The 14,747-nt window shown below is 41.4% G+C and overlaps 1 protein-coding gene across 6 annotated transcripts in view; it reads left to right on the forward strand.

Annotated features, from left to right (window-relative positions):
• Window positions 1-14,747, forward strand: part of LOC122418905 (Exchange factor for Arf 6) — a 60,868-nt gene that overhangs the window by 22,436 nt on the left and 23,685 nt on the right. For 2 of the 6 annotated variants that reach the window (XM_043433014.1, XM_043433019.1), the window contains exon 1: window positions 13,143-13,406. The exons of 1 other annotated variant lie outside the window; for it this stretch is intronic. In XM_043433014.1, coding sequence (XP_043288949.1) covers window positions 13,233-13,406 — 174 coding nt within the window. In that variant the 5' untranslated portion in view covers window positions 13,143-13,232. Of the gene's footprint in view, window positions 1-13,138; window positions 13,407-14,747 lie in introns of those variants that run through there. 3 more of the 6 variants (XM_043433018.1, XM_043433016.1, XM_043433017.1) reach the window with 3 other exon arrangements.

Consider the following 14,747-nt stretch of genomic DNA (forward strand, 5'->3'; position numbering starts at 1 on the left):
GCATGCACTTCCGGGACTCCGTCATCCGGAACTGAAGAGGTTGGTGGGGGCGAAATAACGTCGAGGCATCAGCTCCGTCACGGAGATTATGGAAAGATGATCAACAACTGAGGCGCAAGGACAAACGGATGACCCGAGAAAAGCCTAAAACGAGCGACGTTTTCATGGACCATTATTATCGCCGTGGTAACATAACCGGTTTTCTCCGGATAATGCGTTCAGTTACGGAGAAGTGGATACTCTGAAAGTCTCGCGCTAAATTTAGTTTGCTCGAACGAGAGGAGGAGAGTTGGAGAAGAAAATAAAACGAGCCCAAAGGAAATAAGACGTGGAAGGAGAGAATACATAAAGACGGAGGACCGCCTTGAGAGTGACGAGTGAAGAGTATTCGTGGACTCACTAAACACGATACACGAACCGCTCCCCCTACGCTCAAGTTTCTTTCACCCTTAGCTGCGATACGCTGCTCGTTTCCTTCATAAATACTAATTTTTCATCCCGCAACCGACCGTAAATTATCGCTGGAACAACGACTCTCTTCCTCGTTTTACACACTGATGGAAAAGTAAAAATGTTGGCAAGTGTGCGCGATTAGGTTCGACGGTGTTCTTGCCACGTCAACAACCGTACCGTGCTCAGTTAATCGTCCGATGCGATTGATCCATCGAAATTTATGTCGTTCGAACAACTACGCCACTGCACTGCTAAAATTGATGACGTTGAAGCTTCCTACGTTATGGAACCCAACGAAACATTACTGGAGAATTTGCAATTCATAGGTTTTCAAACTGCACCGATACTTCGTATAAAATAAAAAATTAGCGACGTACGGTAGTTCATGCTGCAAGAAACGATTTTATTTAAAAAATCTTGAAATTTAAACAGTATTTAAATGAGCCGTTGTCACAAACGTGTTTAAATATGAAGAAAAATACACATGGTTATAAAGACTGTGCGTAAAAAAATCGTTTTTCCATATAACGAATGAACGCTTCTGACGGAGTTTATAAAAAACGTATACAATAACAATGAAGTATACGATGAAGGTTTGGGAAAAAATTCGAGACAATTATCTTATTAGTGATGAAGAAATATTACGTTAATTATTGAAATAAATTGGTAATGAGCTCTCGTATAACCTCACATTTGCTTATTTCGGCATTTTGTTTCATCATGACGCTGAAGTTTCCAACGTTGGAGTCCAACGAAATGATCTAAAAAAACTCTCAAATAATTCCAGTAAATCTCCAATCTTGTTCCCTGCCGAATTTCCAATTCGTAATTTTTCAAGCCACATCAATAATTCGTGAAATAAAAAAATAATGAATTATAAATCTTTTTTTCGTTCATTTCGTTGAAGTCCAACGTTGCAAACTTCAGCGTCGCGTTTCATCTTGGCTCGGTCCATTGCTTTCACAGGCTTCTGTCTTTTTATTAAGACTTTTTTCTTTATCCATTTCCCGTTGTGTTTTATCTTTGCGCTCTCTAATGCGATTTTTTACATAAAAAACTATAGTATTTTCGCCAGGGTCGAATGAAATTTCGGGTTCACTCAGTGATGGATCCCCGATTAACGAATGGCTTGCGATTTCATTCGCCATAAGATAAGTTGAAATAATTCATTTACAATTTCGAAGTAATAAGTCTGACATTAATTTAAAGTGATTATATCTCCAATTAGGGAGCAAAAATCGGTACAATTTAGACACCCATAAAATACAATCGTTCCGGCATGAACTTGAAATTGGGCTACTCAAGTTGCGCTCATTTCGCTATAAAATTTAAAATAATCACACGAATGTTGAGACGTCCATGTTTCTACCGAGTCTCGATAAAATTATGGTACTGAGCTGAGTTTTTTTTGTAAATTGGATTCATTGACACCATGGACCAGCAGAATACGATTTGCGATTAAGCTAGTTATCTAGTCGCACTTGAGATAAAAGATTCGAACAAACAACTGTTTTTTAAAGCTACTAAAATTTAGCTACTAAAAATATGAGAAAATGCTCGGACAAAGGCTAAAATTGATGATGCTTTAAAACGCTGAAACCGTGAAAACTACGCGAGTAACGTTTGAAGAGTTTTAGCGGTGGACGCGGAGTGATCACTTATGCTTGGCAATTAGAATTCCTCTCGACGGTTATCGCTCCACTATTAAAAAACTGATGTATTCGAAGGAGCTTTTATGGCTGATTGGCTTTTTTGAGCACTTCTCCCCGCAAAATATCGGTGTGTAAAATCTATATTTTCTGAAAATCGAAACGAATTCGTGCGTATAGATTGCGGTTTCGCTTGGTATCTCTGAAATAGCGAGTCTACGATGTGTCTGGCCGGAGAAATCGCATTGTCCGCCATTATTGAAAGGCCAAAGTCTGAGCCCGGCCTCGGCTCTTGCGTCTTCGCACTTTCGACCCAATTAACTTAGTGAGATAAGCATCGCGCGTTATAATAAATATGGAAAGGCGCCCCAATAAGGTTTTAGATAAACATGCAGTTTCACATGCAGCGAAGATATAAAATTTGTCACTCGGATGATAGAAAGTCGTTTGGGAAATGGACGAGCGGACTCAGCCTCCGGGACGAATTCCATGAATAAACAATTTGATGAATAATCAAGTACATTCTTTAAGGCCATCCACAGTTGGTGCTCCACCGTGAGCTTCGTAACAAACGCTATCTTCGCGAATATGCAGTCTGCGAGTCGAGCTGCTCGTCCTTTCATTATCATTCAGCGCGCAAGGGGGGTATACGGTATCCGGTGTTCGGAACACGAGCTTACGGAAGTGGAACACGAATGATTCGTGAGAGACGCAACACCACGACCACTGGTCTGGGACGGCCTCGCTCCTGATACACATCGCTCTTATTCCTCGAGCTCGAACTTAGTTGCTTAGTTTCATCTTCGCTCGATCTACATTCTAACTTGTTACGATTGCATCAGGGGGGGGGGGGGGGGCTTTGGGAACGGATTATTTGGAGGGGATCGTTCGGACGATTGGCTGAAAGGTTGTCTCGAGCGTAGCCACGATTCGTCCGCAATAATTTCTCAACCGGTCATCGTTGACTTTTGGTGGAGTCCAACGAAGTGAGCGAAAAAAACATTTGTAATTGACCAATTTATTATTTCACGAATTGCAAACTCAACAGGGAACGAAATTGGAGAATTGCTGAAATTATTGGAGGGTCTTTTTTTACATAATTTCGTTGGACTCGAACGTTGCAAACTTCTTCAGCGTCATAGAAAAGTGATGATAACGATGCGTGATTGAAAATAGTTTCAACTCGAAAGCGAACGTCGCACTCGCCGTGATGTTTCCGTTCATTATTCCACGACAGGTAAACTTAGCAGAGATGCTCGTTGATACTTTTAGTGCCCAAGAAGTAAAAGCAGCAACCGAAAAATCAAAAGTTTCGTTCAGTTTATCCCTCACGAAGTTTGCCCACGATTCAGGGGTGTTCATCTTCTAGACAAGATCGCCGTGTGCTTGTCCGGTCATAAATATGTATGAACGGTCACATTATCAGTGTAGCATGTGCGTGGCACATCCACCGAGGTTGTCAGGAGCACGCTCGAAACTGGTAAGCCGAGTCCAGCCGCGTCCGAGAGCTGATTTTCCCACAGCAGGTTTAGTTTCCACTAAGCCATAGACAACCGGAAGTTTTGGACACATTGTCGTCGTCCCGTCGTTCCTCGTCGCCTGGGGTTGCTCTCTCTACTGCGCCGGCAAAATTCCCGCAGTATAACCAAGCTCGAACGTGGAAACGCTTGGAAAAAGTTTCGGGCTTCAAATTGAAGGTACGGCTCGGGTGTTTCGGGCGGTTTAGCGCACTCGCCGAGACTCTCGCGTGGGCGTTGAGCTAAAAAATAAGCTTCTGAATACGGGAAACCGGCAAACTCGCCGAGTTCATTCTCCCTGCTGCGTAAAAACTACTCTCCGTTTGAAAGCATCGTCCGACCTTACATCCGTGTACCATATCGCTTTTTACATCACTCTCGGCAGTCTCGGTGGATTTGCGGAGAAAGTGGAATCCTGTTTGTACGCATAATACGTGCGCCGTTACGCAACGCGCGGGTGTGCTCGCATCACCGGCTTTTTCCGTTCGTTCCTCTACTTTTCTCACTTTTGCCCCTTTCCATTTGCCACACACATATACTCGAGACCGTTTGATGCTCCCGGAATCGTGCGAAACTTGATAATTCTTTACACGTACCGAGTCGTTGCTGCCGCCCCCTCGCGCGCCGCATTGTTTAGCAAGTCCCCGTTTGTCATTCCTCGCTTTTTTTATTCCGAGAATCCCAAGGATGTGTCGAGTGACACTTGGAAATAAGAACAATAGGATCGACGCGGTATGTTCTCGACGCAAAGCGAAGGAAGTTACTCGCGTTACGAGGCCTCGGAAAATTAATTTCATTAGAAAACAACCTCAAATAGGTAGATCGAGCTTCGACTCAAGCTAAATTGGTGCCTGGTCTGCTGATCTTTCTTCTCGTTTCAATGCCCTCGTGCATTTTTTTCAGCTGATCCTCCCGGTCATTTCTCGTACCAAGAAATATGTTGAGCTTCCTCAATGCTCGCGGTACATTGGCCGAGGAATCTTCAGCGGTGTTGAAACCGTTCGAGCAGCTCGTCCACACCGGGCCCGTGTCCCAGAGCAGGTCGAATCCACCGACCCTGTGCTCCCGACCGGTCAACACGCCCTCCAGGTCCAAAACGTTCAAAGCGTCCTGGAGCATGTCGTATTTGAGACGATGATCGACGTCGTCGGTCGGGGTCAGCGCGGGAGATGCATTTATCTCCAGGAGCCACGGCCTCAAATTTGCCTCGATTATTATGTCGTAACCGTACAACTCAAACGAATTCGAGGAGTGGATCATGACCGATTGTACGGATTGGAGACTCGCCATTACGATACCTGAGAACGCGAGTTTCGTCGTCGGAAAAAAGTTGGACAAAGTTCCTTTTTGCTGAATTTCACGACTCCCCCCGTACACGTGGTTTCCGCCCATTTAAGTAATGCCCTCGCTTTTGTCGACCAAATTCTATTAATCCCCCCCCCCCTCAATCCTTGGGGCCGTGGGGCATTAACCAAATAGAATTTCGTGGGATGAACAATTTACCGGCAACTCGTTGGAAAAGCGTCTCAACTTTGGGCGAACCGTGACGAGCAGTCAGGAATTCTCTGAGCCTGATGAGACTCCATTTGCGGCCTCGTTTCGCGTCACAAATATCGCCCGACGAGCTCCCAGCCTCGGGAGTTACTTTCGCCTGGTCCCGCCTCGATCTCTGTGCTCCTTCCGCTTTCAGTTGGATAGACATGTTCGTCAGGTGTACCCTGCTGTCGTCTATTTTATCAAGCGAGAATGCCACCCCGGACAAACGGGCAAAGCCTTCCCTGGCCAGCCACACTTTTAGCGGACGAAACGACGTTACGAGAACGTAAATTCGGAGATCGAACTTTCTACCTTGTGTTAGAGAATGGAATTTCAAAAGTTCAAGGAGATTATGAACCGGCCAGTTCCTCCGCATACACCCAGAAACAATGACGCTGAAGTTTCCAACGTTCAACGAAATTATGTAACAAAACCCTACCAATAATTCCAGTAATTATCCAATTTCGTTTCCTGCCGAATTTGCAATTCGTAGTTTTTCAAGCTCCGCCGATTCTGCGTTATATGAAAGATTGGTGAATTACAAATGTTTTTTTCCTTCGTTTCGTTGGACGTTGCAAACTTCCTGCGTCATCCAGAAACAAATATTGATCATTGAACTTTCGTTCTACTAAAGTAATTTTTTATTCGAGTGACCAGATTCTAGTTGAATCAACAGCAAATTTTTCTGGGTGCGTTTCGTCCGAGAATGTTTTTAATGGTTTTGTCGCAACTGGTAAAATGAAAAATAACATTTTACTATTTTTCCAACGATTGTCCCGTGTATTATTTGCAGAATCCACGGTACATTCATTCAGGAGACACGAGAAAAATGAAGAAATCATAACTAGTTTGGTTATTATTTTTCAATTACCTGCAACCAAATAGGGATCCTCGAGGTATTTCTGGACGACGAAACTATCAGTATTTCCCTCATTGGCCGAGTTGGCATGAGATTCTCTCGTTTTCCAATCAGCGAGATCCTTGAGCCTCCTGAACAAAAAAATGCCTCGACCCTGCGATCCGGCTGCGGGCTTGACGATCCACGTCCCTCCCCCCTGTTTGTGATATTCCTCAACGAGCATTCTGTACTCACCAGGCAATTCAAACGTGATCGGCATCGAGTCGGCCAGCTCCGCTTCACGAAATTTACCAGCTTTTTTCAATAATTTACAAAATCTTTTCAGGTTCCTCCAAAGGTAATCCTTTCTCGTGAGCTCGTGATGATTTTCATAATGAGGAATCTTCTGTCGGGATTCCAATTTTGTACTGAGAGCTTTACGAACTTCGGATCTTTCGCACCACCAAAGATCCCAGCCGCGATCTGCTGGCTCCGTCACCTCGTCGAAGTCCAGTCGTTTTTATTGAAATATAAATCATCGTGACGAGATTTTAATCGCTAAAATGAAAAAAATTGTTTAATTTACCTGAACCCAACCTCGAGAGAGCATGACTTTGGACTGCATCGACGATGCCGAATCGCACCGAAATTTCACGATTCTCCCACCGTTAAAAATCCTTTGGTCACGAGTATTTTCCTCATTTTTTCTTTCCACATTTTCCAATATCCCCGAGCTCATGGAGCACCAATTCGATTATAACAAATACTTCAAGGAAATTCACGAACACGTGACGACCACGATGATAATTTCTCATTCCTTCGTCTCCATGACTCACTTCACTTCGTTGCTTCTTTGCTCTTTTGCTATTATTAGACTTTACCGATATTTATGTCACAGAATATTACGCTGTTTTTACCCGGCACACGCGACGAAACGGACTCGATGAAGATGTGACTTGTGTGCTGTTTGTTATTTTCTCCGAGGCAAAAAGCCATATCGCACTTGATACGAGAGAACCGAGAGGGAATATTATTCATAACGTACGCGGACGAGACTTCGATAGTCCCATTGTACTCGCGCCTCCAACTTTCCTCACGTCCTTTTCTCCTCGCGCATCTCTGTTGCGATTTTTCTCCAGTTGCATTTTTCTCGGCTGCATGCTCTCGTGTGTGCACCACACCCGAGGCACTTTGAGATGAAAACTTCTCCGATACCTCTTTTTCACGCAATATTCCATGCCGATCTTTCTCCCTTTTTTTTATTATTTCTTCCTTTTCTCGTATATATACTCACAATGGATTAGAGAATAGAGATCTTTGCTTCACGTTTTTTCCAAAGAAATATCGAATGGAGTAAGAGACACGAATGGAAGCGTATTGCTCTCTCAAAAGTATTGTGCTCCGTGAATAATGAATCTTGATTCTTGCCTGGGAATTATTTAAACGATAGAAATAATGGGAGTGTGATCCCAAGGCTTATTTTTCACGACGCTGCTGAAGTTTGCAACGTTGGAGTCCAACGAAATGGAGGAAAAAAACATTTGTAGACCAATTTTTCACATCACGAAGAATCGGTGGAGCTTGAAAAACTACGAATTGCTAATTCGGGAGGGAACGAAATTGGAGAATTACCGGAATTATTGGAGGATTTTTCCCATCGTTTCGTTGGACTCGAACGTTGCAAACTTCGGCGTCATTATTTTTCTCGTTTCAAGATCTACTTCGCTCAGCAGGAACAAAGGTGAGAAACGATCTCAACGAAAAAACGACGACTATTCGCTGTAGTTTGATTTTCTTCTAGTTCGCAGAAAAATTGTTTCAATCGCTCCGTCCATAAAATCCTTACTTTACATCACTTTTCTGTCCACAAAGTTGTATTTTTATTCGCTCTCTTTCTCTCTCCCCCTTTTCAAGCGATTCGAATTCTTCTCGTGAAGAGGATCAATGCTCGCGTGACTCCGTCAACTTTTCGTCGCAGTTGTATCCTCTAAGATCGTTTGTTAACTCCGACAACACGAGGAGTGCAGTCACGTGTCTCTTTCTTCCTGGTCACACAGGCAACCCTATCGAGACTCTTCTTTTTCCTCCACTCTCAAACAACCGCACAATAGTCGAGCTTGTCACATAATAATTACTTTCCAGTCATAAAACAGTTCGAAGAGATTTTTTCCATGCTCGTTCAAACCTTGAGCCGAGGTTCACCAGAATTTTGTCGTTCGATAGAACGACAAAAAAAAAAGTTTCTGTAACCAAAGAGTGATCATGCCCGAAGAATTGTATTTTATGGGTGTCTAAATTGTACGGATTTTAACTCTCTAATTGAAGATATAATCACTTTAAATTAATGTCAGACTTATTAATTCGAAATTGTAAATAAATTTTTTCAACTTATCTTTTGGCGAATGAAATTACAAGCCATTAACTGAACGGGGATCCATCACTCACTTAACCCGAAATTTCATTCGTCCCTGGCGAAAATACTATAGTTTTTTATGTAAAAAATCGCATTAGAGAGCACAAAGGGAAATGGATCAAGGAAAAAGTATTAATAAAAAGACAGAAGGCTATAAAAGAAATGGGCCGAGTCAAGATGAAACAAAATGCCGAAGTAAGCAAATGTGAGCAGGTTACGAGTACTCATTTGATCAATTTCGTTCAATCTTTAACGTACAATGTATCTTTATCACTGGTAAGACAATCGTGGCGAATTTTTTCCCAAACCTTCATTATGTACTACTTCATTATTATTGTATACATTTCTCACAAACTTCGTCAGAAGCGCTCATTCGTTATATGGAAAGACAAACGATTTTTTACGTACAGTCCCGATAACCAGTGTATTTTATTTAAATACGTTTAACTCAATAACCAATAAAAAAAAACCCTTTAAAATTTGATATGCGTGTCAGTCGACTACCCATTTAAACTCTGTGTAAATTTCAAGACTTTCTTAATAGAAAATCATTTCGTACACGAACTACCATAAGAAATGAAAGAAAAACTAAATATGAGGGCTCGATTTTTGTGACAAAGTTTATAAAAACAAGTATTTTTATCAAAATTTATTTTATAGTTTTTCAAAACGAACTATACAATCGTCTTTTCTTGCTCGCAGTAACAGTATCATTCAGCTGCGACCCTTTGCGACCCAAAAATCACGGGAGCAGCGTCGCGAATGATTAGCCAATCAATTGAACATTATCTATTTGTTAATATCGCTCCCCCTCGACGCTCGACTTTTTTCACGTCCGACATATCGTTGTTTTCAACAGTCGGAAGTTCGTAGTTAGTGCAACGAGTCTCGTATTACGTAAAAAAAAGGAGCAGAAAACTATAGGTTGATGGTGTCTGGTTACGCGACGAGCACGCTAGTTTTGTTCCACTGCTTCCCCGTGTCCTCGCCTCTCGCTCTCCCGGGCTTGTCATAAACTTGCGCAAGCTGCTCTATCATCCATGCTAATCATATTCGATGTCGGAATGTATTGGAGAGCTTGTCTTTGTATGCCCTTGTTAGGAATGAGCGCGCAGCGATCGGGACGTTTCCGAGTCTCCGCAACGATCCTTACGACGGCCTCGTGGGAATCGCGGTTCGGTAAGAAAGGATCGGTCACTCGAGTCCATCGGAAACATTTGGCTTAAAAAAACACATTCGTAGTAGGGTTCAATATGTCGAATACCCAAATTGTAGAATGGTTGATATTTCGAAATTTTTAAAGTTGTGATATCAGCTTGGAGAAATATAAGTAATTCGAAATTCTTATTCCCGATCGACTTTTTAGCAGATTACGCGTTGAATCGAATATTTCTTCTTCGAATTCGTATTTACTCGAAAATATATATTTCGATAGTTTTCATTTCGAATTCAATTTTAACAGACCATGCGAATGTCAAAAGTTCATATTTTCGAATTCAAAATGGAGAGTAGTTGTTTTATAGAGAGACCATCAGAATATGGAGTAGCAAAAAATCGAAAGTGAATTTATCGAGCTGATAAAACTTTCAAAATGGCGATGTTTGAAATTGGAAATCACCAGTATGAGTAAGTGAGTGAGTGAGACACGTGTATTTTGAGCTTCGCTGCATTTCTTTATTTTGATCGGTCGACTTTCTAACGTTTCGCCATTTTGACCGTTCGACTTTTTGGTCTTTCAGTATTTCAACCTCAGTAATATTTAGTTTTTCGTTATTATATTTTCAAAATAGTGAATATTCGCAGTATGCTGATTGTAGTAATTTATGGATCGAAAGAGTGATGGTCGAATTTTCGGAAAATCGATATTTTAGTCGTCGTTCTACGGGCGATTGTTACATTCCATTTTCGATGTAAACGTGCTTCGAATCTCGTAGTTTCTACTTTATTTATTTTCGACATTCAAAACTCCAGTCGAATTGACCTGGCTCTATATTATTATTCGGAATTTATAAACTCGAGATTTCAGCTGTTCGAAATTTTAATCATACTAACATTTTATCCTCATAAAAAAAAAAATGATTTTCAACTCTTGATCACGACGCTGAAGTTTCCAACGTTGTAGTCCAACGAAATGAACGGAAAAAACGTTTGTAATTCACCAATTTTTTATTTCACGAATCGTTGGTGCAGCTTGAAAAACTACGAATCGCAAATTTGGCAGGGAACAAAATAGGGGAATTAATGGAATTATTGGAGAGTTTTTTTCTATCATTTCGTTGGACTCCAACGTTGGAAACTTCAGCGTCATTCTTGATCGAAGTCGTCTCTTCGATCTCGAAAGACTTTTGGAATTTATGGTGCACCAAGACCGAAATTTGGTCAAGAAACTTCGATGTCATAAAAAGCTACAAAGTTTTGAAAACTCGGAAGAATTTATATCTCGGAGCAACGGAACGTGTCGAAGCCTCGCGGACTTGTTTTGGTCATCGGGCTGTCTGGATGGTTTTTCTTTCCTTTCATATTCCATGTTTCGTCCGATTCTCAACCCTTTCCTATTTCGATCCTCGCCCCCTCATCGCGGTAGTGGAATCCGTGGTACGATTCAATTTCCGGTTGTGAGAGGAAGAATCCGAGGGAAAACACATTGCTCCGGTTGTTCAATCGCCTCGCTCGGAAACTCTTGGAATCTTCGATTGTTGATATCGTCACACAAAAGCTCGATATTACGTGCTCTTCCGTGCTCACTCATTTAATTAGACTCCGATATTGTGCAGGATGCTCGCTCTCTTTCTCTTTCTCTGCGTCAACGTATATCAACGGCCGCTCTCCTTTACGTACATTTTTTTATCGATCATATCGCTTCGACAGACGACGCGGATTTTATTGCGAGAAAGCCAATTTTCGTGGTGGGCATTGTTACGTAGAGGAACGGATAAATCAAATGTAAATTACCGAGTAAAACGTACAGTTTTTAGAACAAATCATTGGAAAGTAGTTTTCTCAATAAATCTTTTAAAGCAGTTTGCCCGTTCGATTAAGTACAGTGAAGGTCCACTTTATTTTGCGATAAATGATCGTTTAAGGTCCCTTGATAACGATAAGCACACAATAATAGAGCTCACAATATAGTTTATATCGCGAAGAAAATTTATCACAGATTCTGTTTCTTAAAAAAAAAACATTACCTTACGGAGCTTTTAAGAAAGAAAACATGAAAAAACTTTAGTTTTCGATGCGTTTGTTTGACTGCTGGTAACAGCTGATTGAACTTCGGGCAAATTCGGGAATTACGAGAATTTCATTAAATTTATTTTTGTAACTGACTCACGTACTTTTATTCGTCTACTAGCTTCGCTTTTTTTAACGAATCGACCATTCCTTTTTCTCGGTGCCGTTACACCGATATAAACTTCCTTTCCCACAATAAAAATGTTCCTTAGATTATGTACTAGTCAAGTTGAAGTATAAATTGGAACTATTACGATGTATTTAAAGCATTTTATTACATTCCTGTGATAAAAGTATTCTCAATGTAAGTGTTTATTAATTTTATTAATAATTTAGACTTGAATTTAATCAACATAAAGTTGTCGTGAACTCGACTGGTCATATAACGGCCCAACTACTTTGAAGATAAAGGAAAATTGTAACGTTTTCGAATCGTTGCACTCCGACATCCCTTCTAAGCGTTTTTCCCAACGCCCACAACTCGGAAGCATTCAACGAGTGACATTTCGTGTCTGGAACGTATTATAAAAATCAATACGAAACTTTATCGATTTTCTATCATGTTGAAGCACTTTGGGGAAAACTGAAAAGCAGTCGAAAAATGGAGATTAGAGTGGTGAGTGACAGTGAAGCTTGGAAGGTATGACGTGACGTTGAAAATTTCATCGTTGCGAGAGGCGGCCTAGTAGTCGATGCTTTTAGTCATCCTTTTTCCCTGCTCCGGTGTTAAAAGGTGTTGGATATTTTGTTATTATGATTCAACGACTTGATCGACCTTTGTCGTTGAAAGGATGCGACGTGGCCGTCCGGACTTGGAGACTTTCTGCTTTCCCTTTCTCATCGTCTCCAAACTCCATCTTTGTCCATTTAAATGAATTTGACCGAAGGTCTCGGAGACCCTGCAAACTAGGCAGCGTCGCTTTCACGTATTCTCAAAGGACTCGCTCTCGTTCTCCCCATCTTCTAACGCAAACTGACGCTTTGGCCTCAAACTTGTGGAATCCTCCGATCGCACTGAACAAATTGACAGTCTAGTTGATAGTCCGGGACTCGCCTGAAACCGTTCATCGAAAGATTCAACGCAGGCGACAACTTACGCGAGGTTTTGTGAGCTTTGAAACGCTTGCCAAAAAGTGGCTCGAGTGTTGTCCCTACATCGGTAAAGAACCGTCAAGGTAACCGCTCAATTAGTGAATCGATTGGTATTCAGAGTTTTCGTTGAGGTTGAAAATATCTGGAGAACAAGGATACGAAACTTTCGAGTCGGAAATGAAGGGCTTTCACCTCGCAACAAGCTTCGGGGCTCAAGCCTACCGAGCAAAGTCAATGTCACGTCGGCGTAGCCGCCAACGTCGACGAGTCGAGACAAAAATAATGTTGGCATCCGTCTTGGGATATGTCGTCGTCGTTGTGCTTGCCACGGGAAGAGACCGGCGACCTGAGTTATGCGGATTGAAAGACGCAGAAAATGCGCCTTTCGCAGTAGTCTTTACCGAAGCTCTGGGGCCAAATGCTTCGAGCGAGTCTAAATCGCGTCTAGTCAAATTCCCCAAGACGAAGATCGTCAATCTCGTTTCTTCGTCACTCACCTACCAGTCATGAGCTTTTTTTCTATCTGCTCTACCTACTGCCATGCCATACTCGATTATGGCCGTGATTCTTGTTGTTGTTGGCGTCTTCCTGGTGGCTCTTGTTTACGAGATCGTGTTGGCAACACCGAGCAGCATGGCGACAGATTCGATTACGTAGAGTACGTGCCTCTCGTGCAGCAGGTAAGCTTTTCTCCACGAAGCTTATTCTGCTTTGCATACACTTTTTCACTTTCGAAGGAAGATTTCACGAGTCGGAAGGCTGCGATCGTTTCGCCTTGAGCTGAGGTTTTTTTTCCCATCACATGCGGATTTGTTGCTAATCAATTACGAAGGAACGATCGTTGCGATTAAACGAAAATGAGATTTTGGCATTTTAGTCTGCCAGCTTTTCAATTCTCTCGAAATTCCAAACGAAAGAATTTCGATTTGTGACTGGTATAAGGATAAAGCAACGACAGTTTTATGCTCCTAAAAGAAGGAGTTATTTCGACCATTTCAAACGTACAAACTCGAACGCGGTCACAAACGACGCTATGGAATAGGAAAAAAATCGTTTTACTTTTCACTTCCAACAGAGCTTTCCATTGGCTAGTGAAATGACTCGGGAGCTACCAACCCAATGCCCCAATCACCGTGAAACCACGGACTGCGACATCGGTTCAATATTTGTAGCTTCTATCAATCGCGAAGCTTCGAGAGAACTCAAAAAATGGATTTTCATGACGCTGAAGTTTCCAACGTTGGAGTCCAACAAAATGATGTATAAAAAAACTCTCCGATAATTACGACACTATTTGCAACGTTGGAATCCAACGAATTTAAGGTAGATCATGTTCGAAGAATTGTTTTTTATGGGTGTCTAAATTGTACGGATCTTTACTCCCTAATTGAAGATATAATCACTTTAAATTCATGTCAGAGTTATTTATTCGAAATAGTAAATACATTTTTTCAACTTATTTTGAGGCGATTGAAATTACAAGCCATTTATTAAACCGGGATCCATCACTGACAGAACCCAAAATTTCGTTCGTCCCTGGCAAAAATACTACAGTTTTTTATGTAAAAAAACGCTTTAGAGAACGCAAAAAGAAGTGGATCAAGAAAAAAGTGTTAATAAAAAGGTAGAAAGCTATGACAGGAATGGTCCATGCCAAGAAAAAACAAAATGAGCTCATCACCAATTTATTTCAATCATTAACGTAATATATCTTTATTAATAAGATAATCGTCTCGATTTTTTTCCCAAACCTTCATTATATACTTCATTCTTATTGTGTACGTTTTTCATAAACTTCGTAAGAAGCGTTCGTTCGTTATATGGAAAGATAAACAATCTTTTACGCATAGTCCCTATAACCCTGTGTATTTTTTAAATGGGCAGTCGACTGCCCATTTAATCTCTGTGTAAATTTCAAGATTTTCTTAAGAAAATGGTTCCGTGCATGAACTACCTTAACGAAAAAAACATTTGTAATTCGCTAATTTTTTGTTTCACGAAATCATTGGTGTAGGTTGAAA

This window comes from Venturia canescens, chromosome 1 (assembly GCF_019457755.1).
Source record: "Venturia canescens isolate UGA chromosome 1, ASM1945775v1, whole genome shotgun sequence".
NCBI classification, from domain to species: Eukaryota; Metazoa; Arthropoda; class Insecta; order Hymenoptera; family Ichneumonidae; genus Venturia; species Venturia canescens.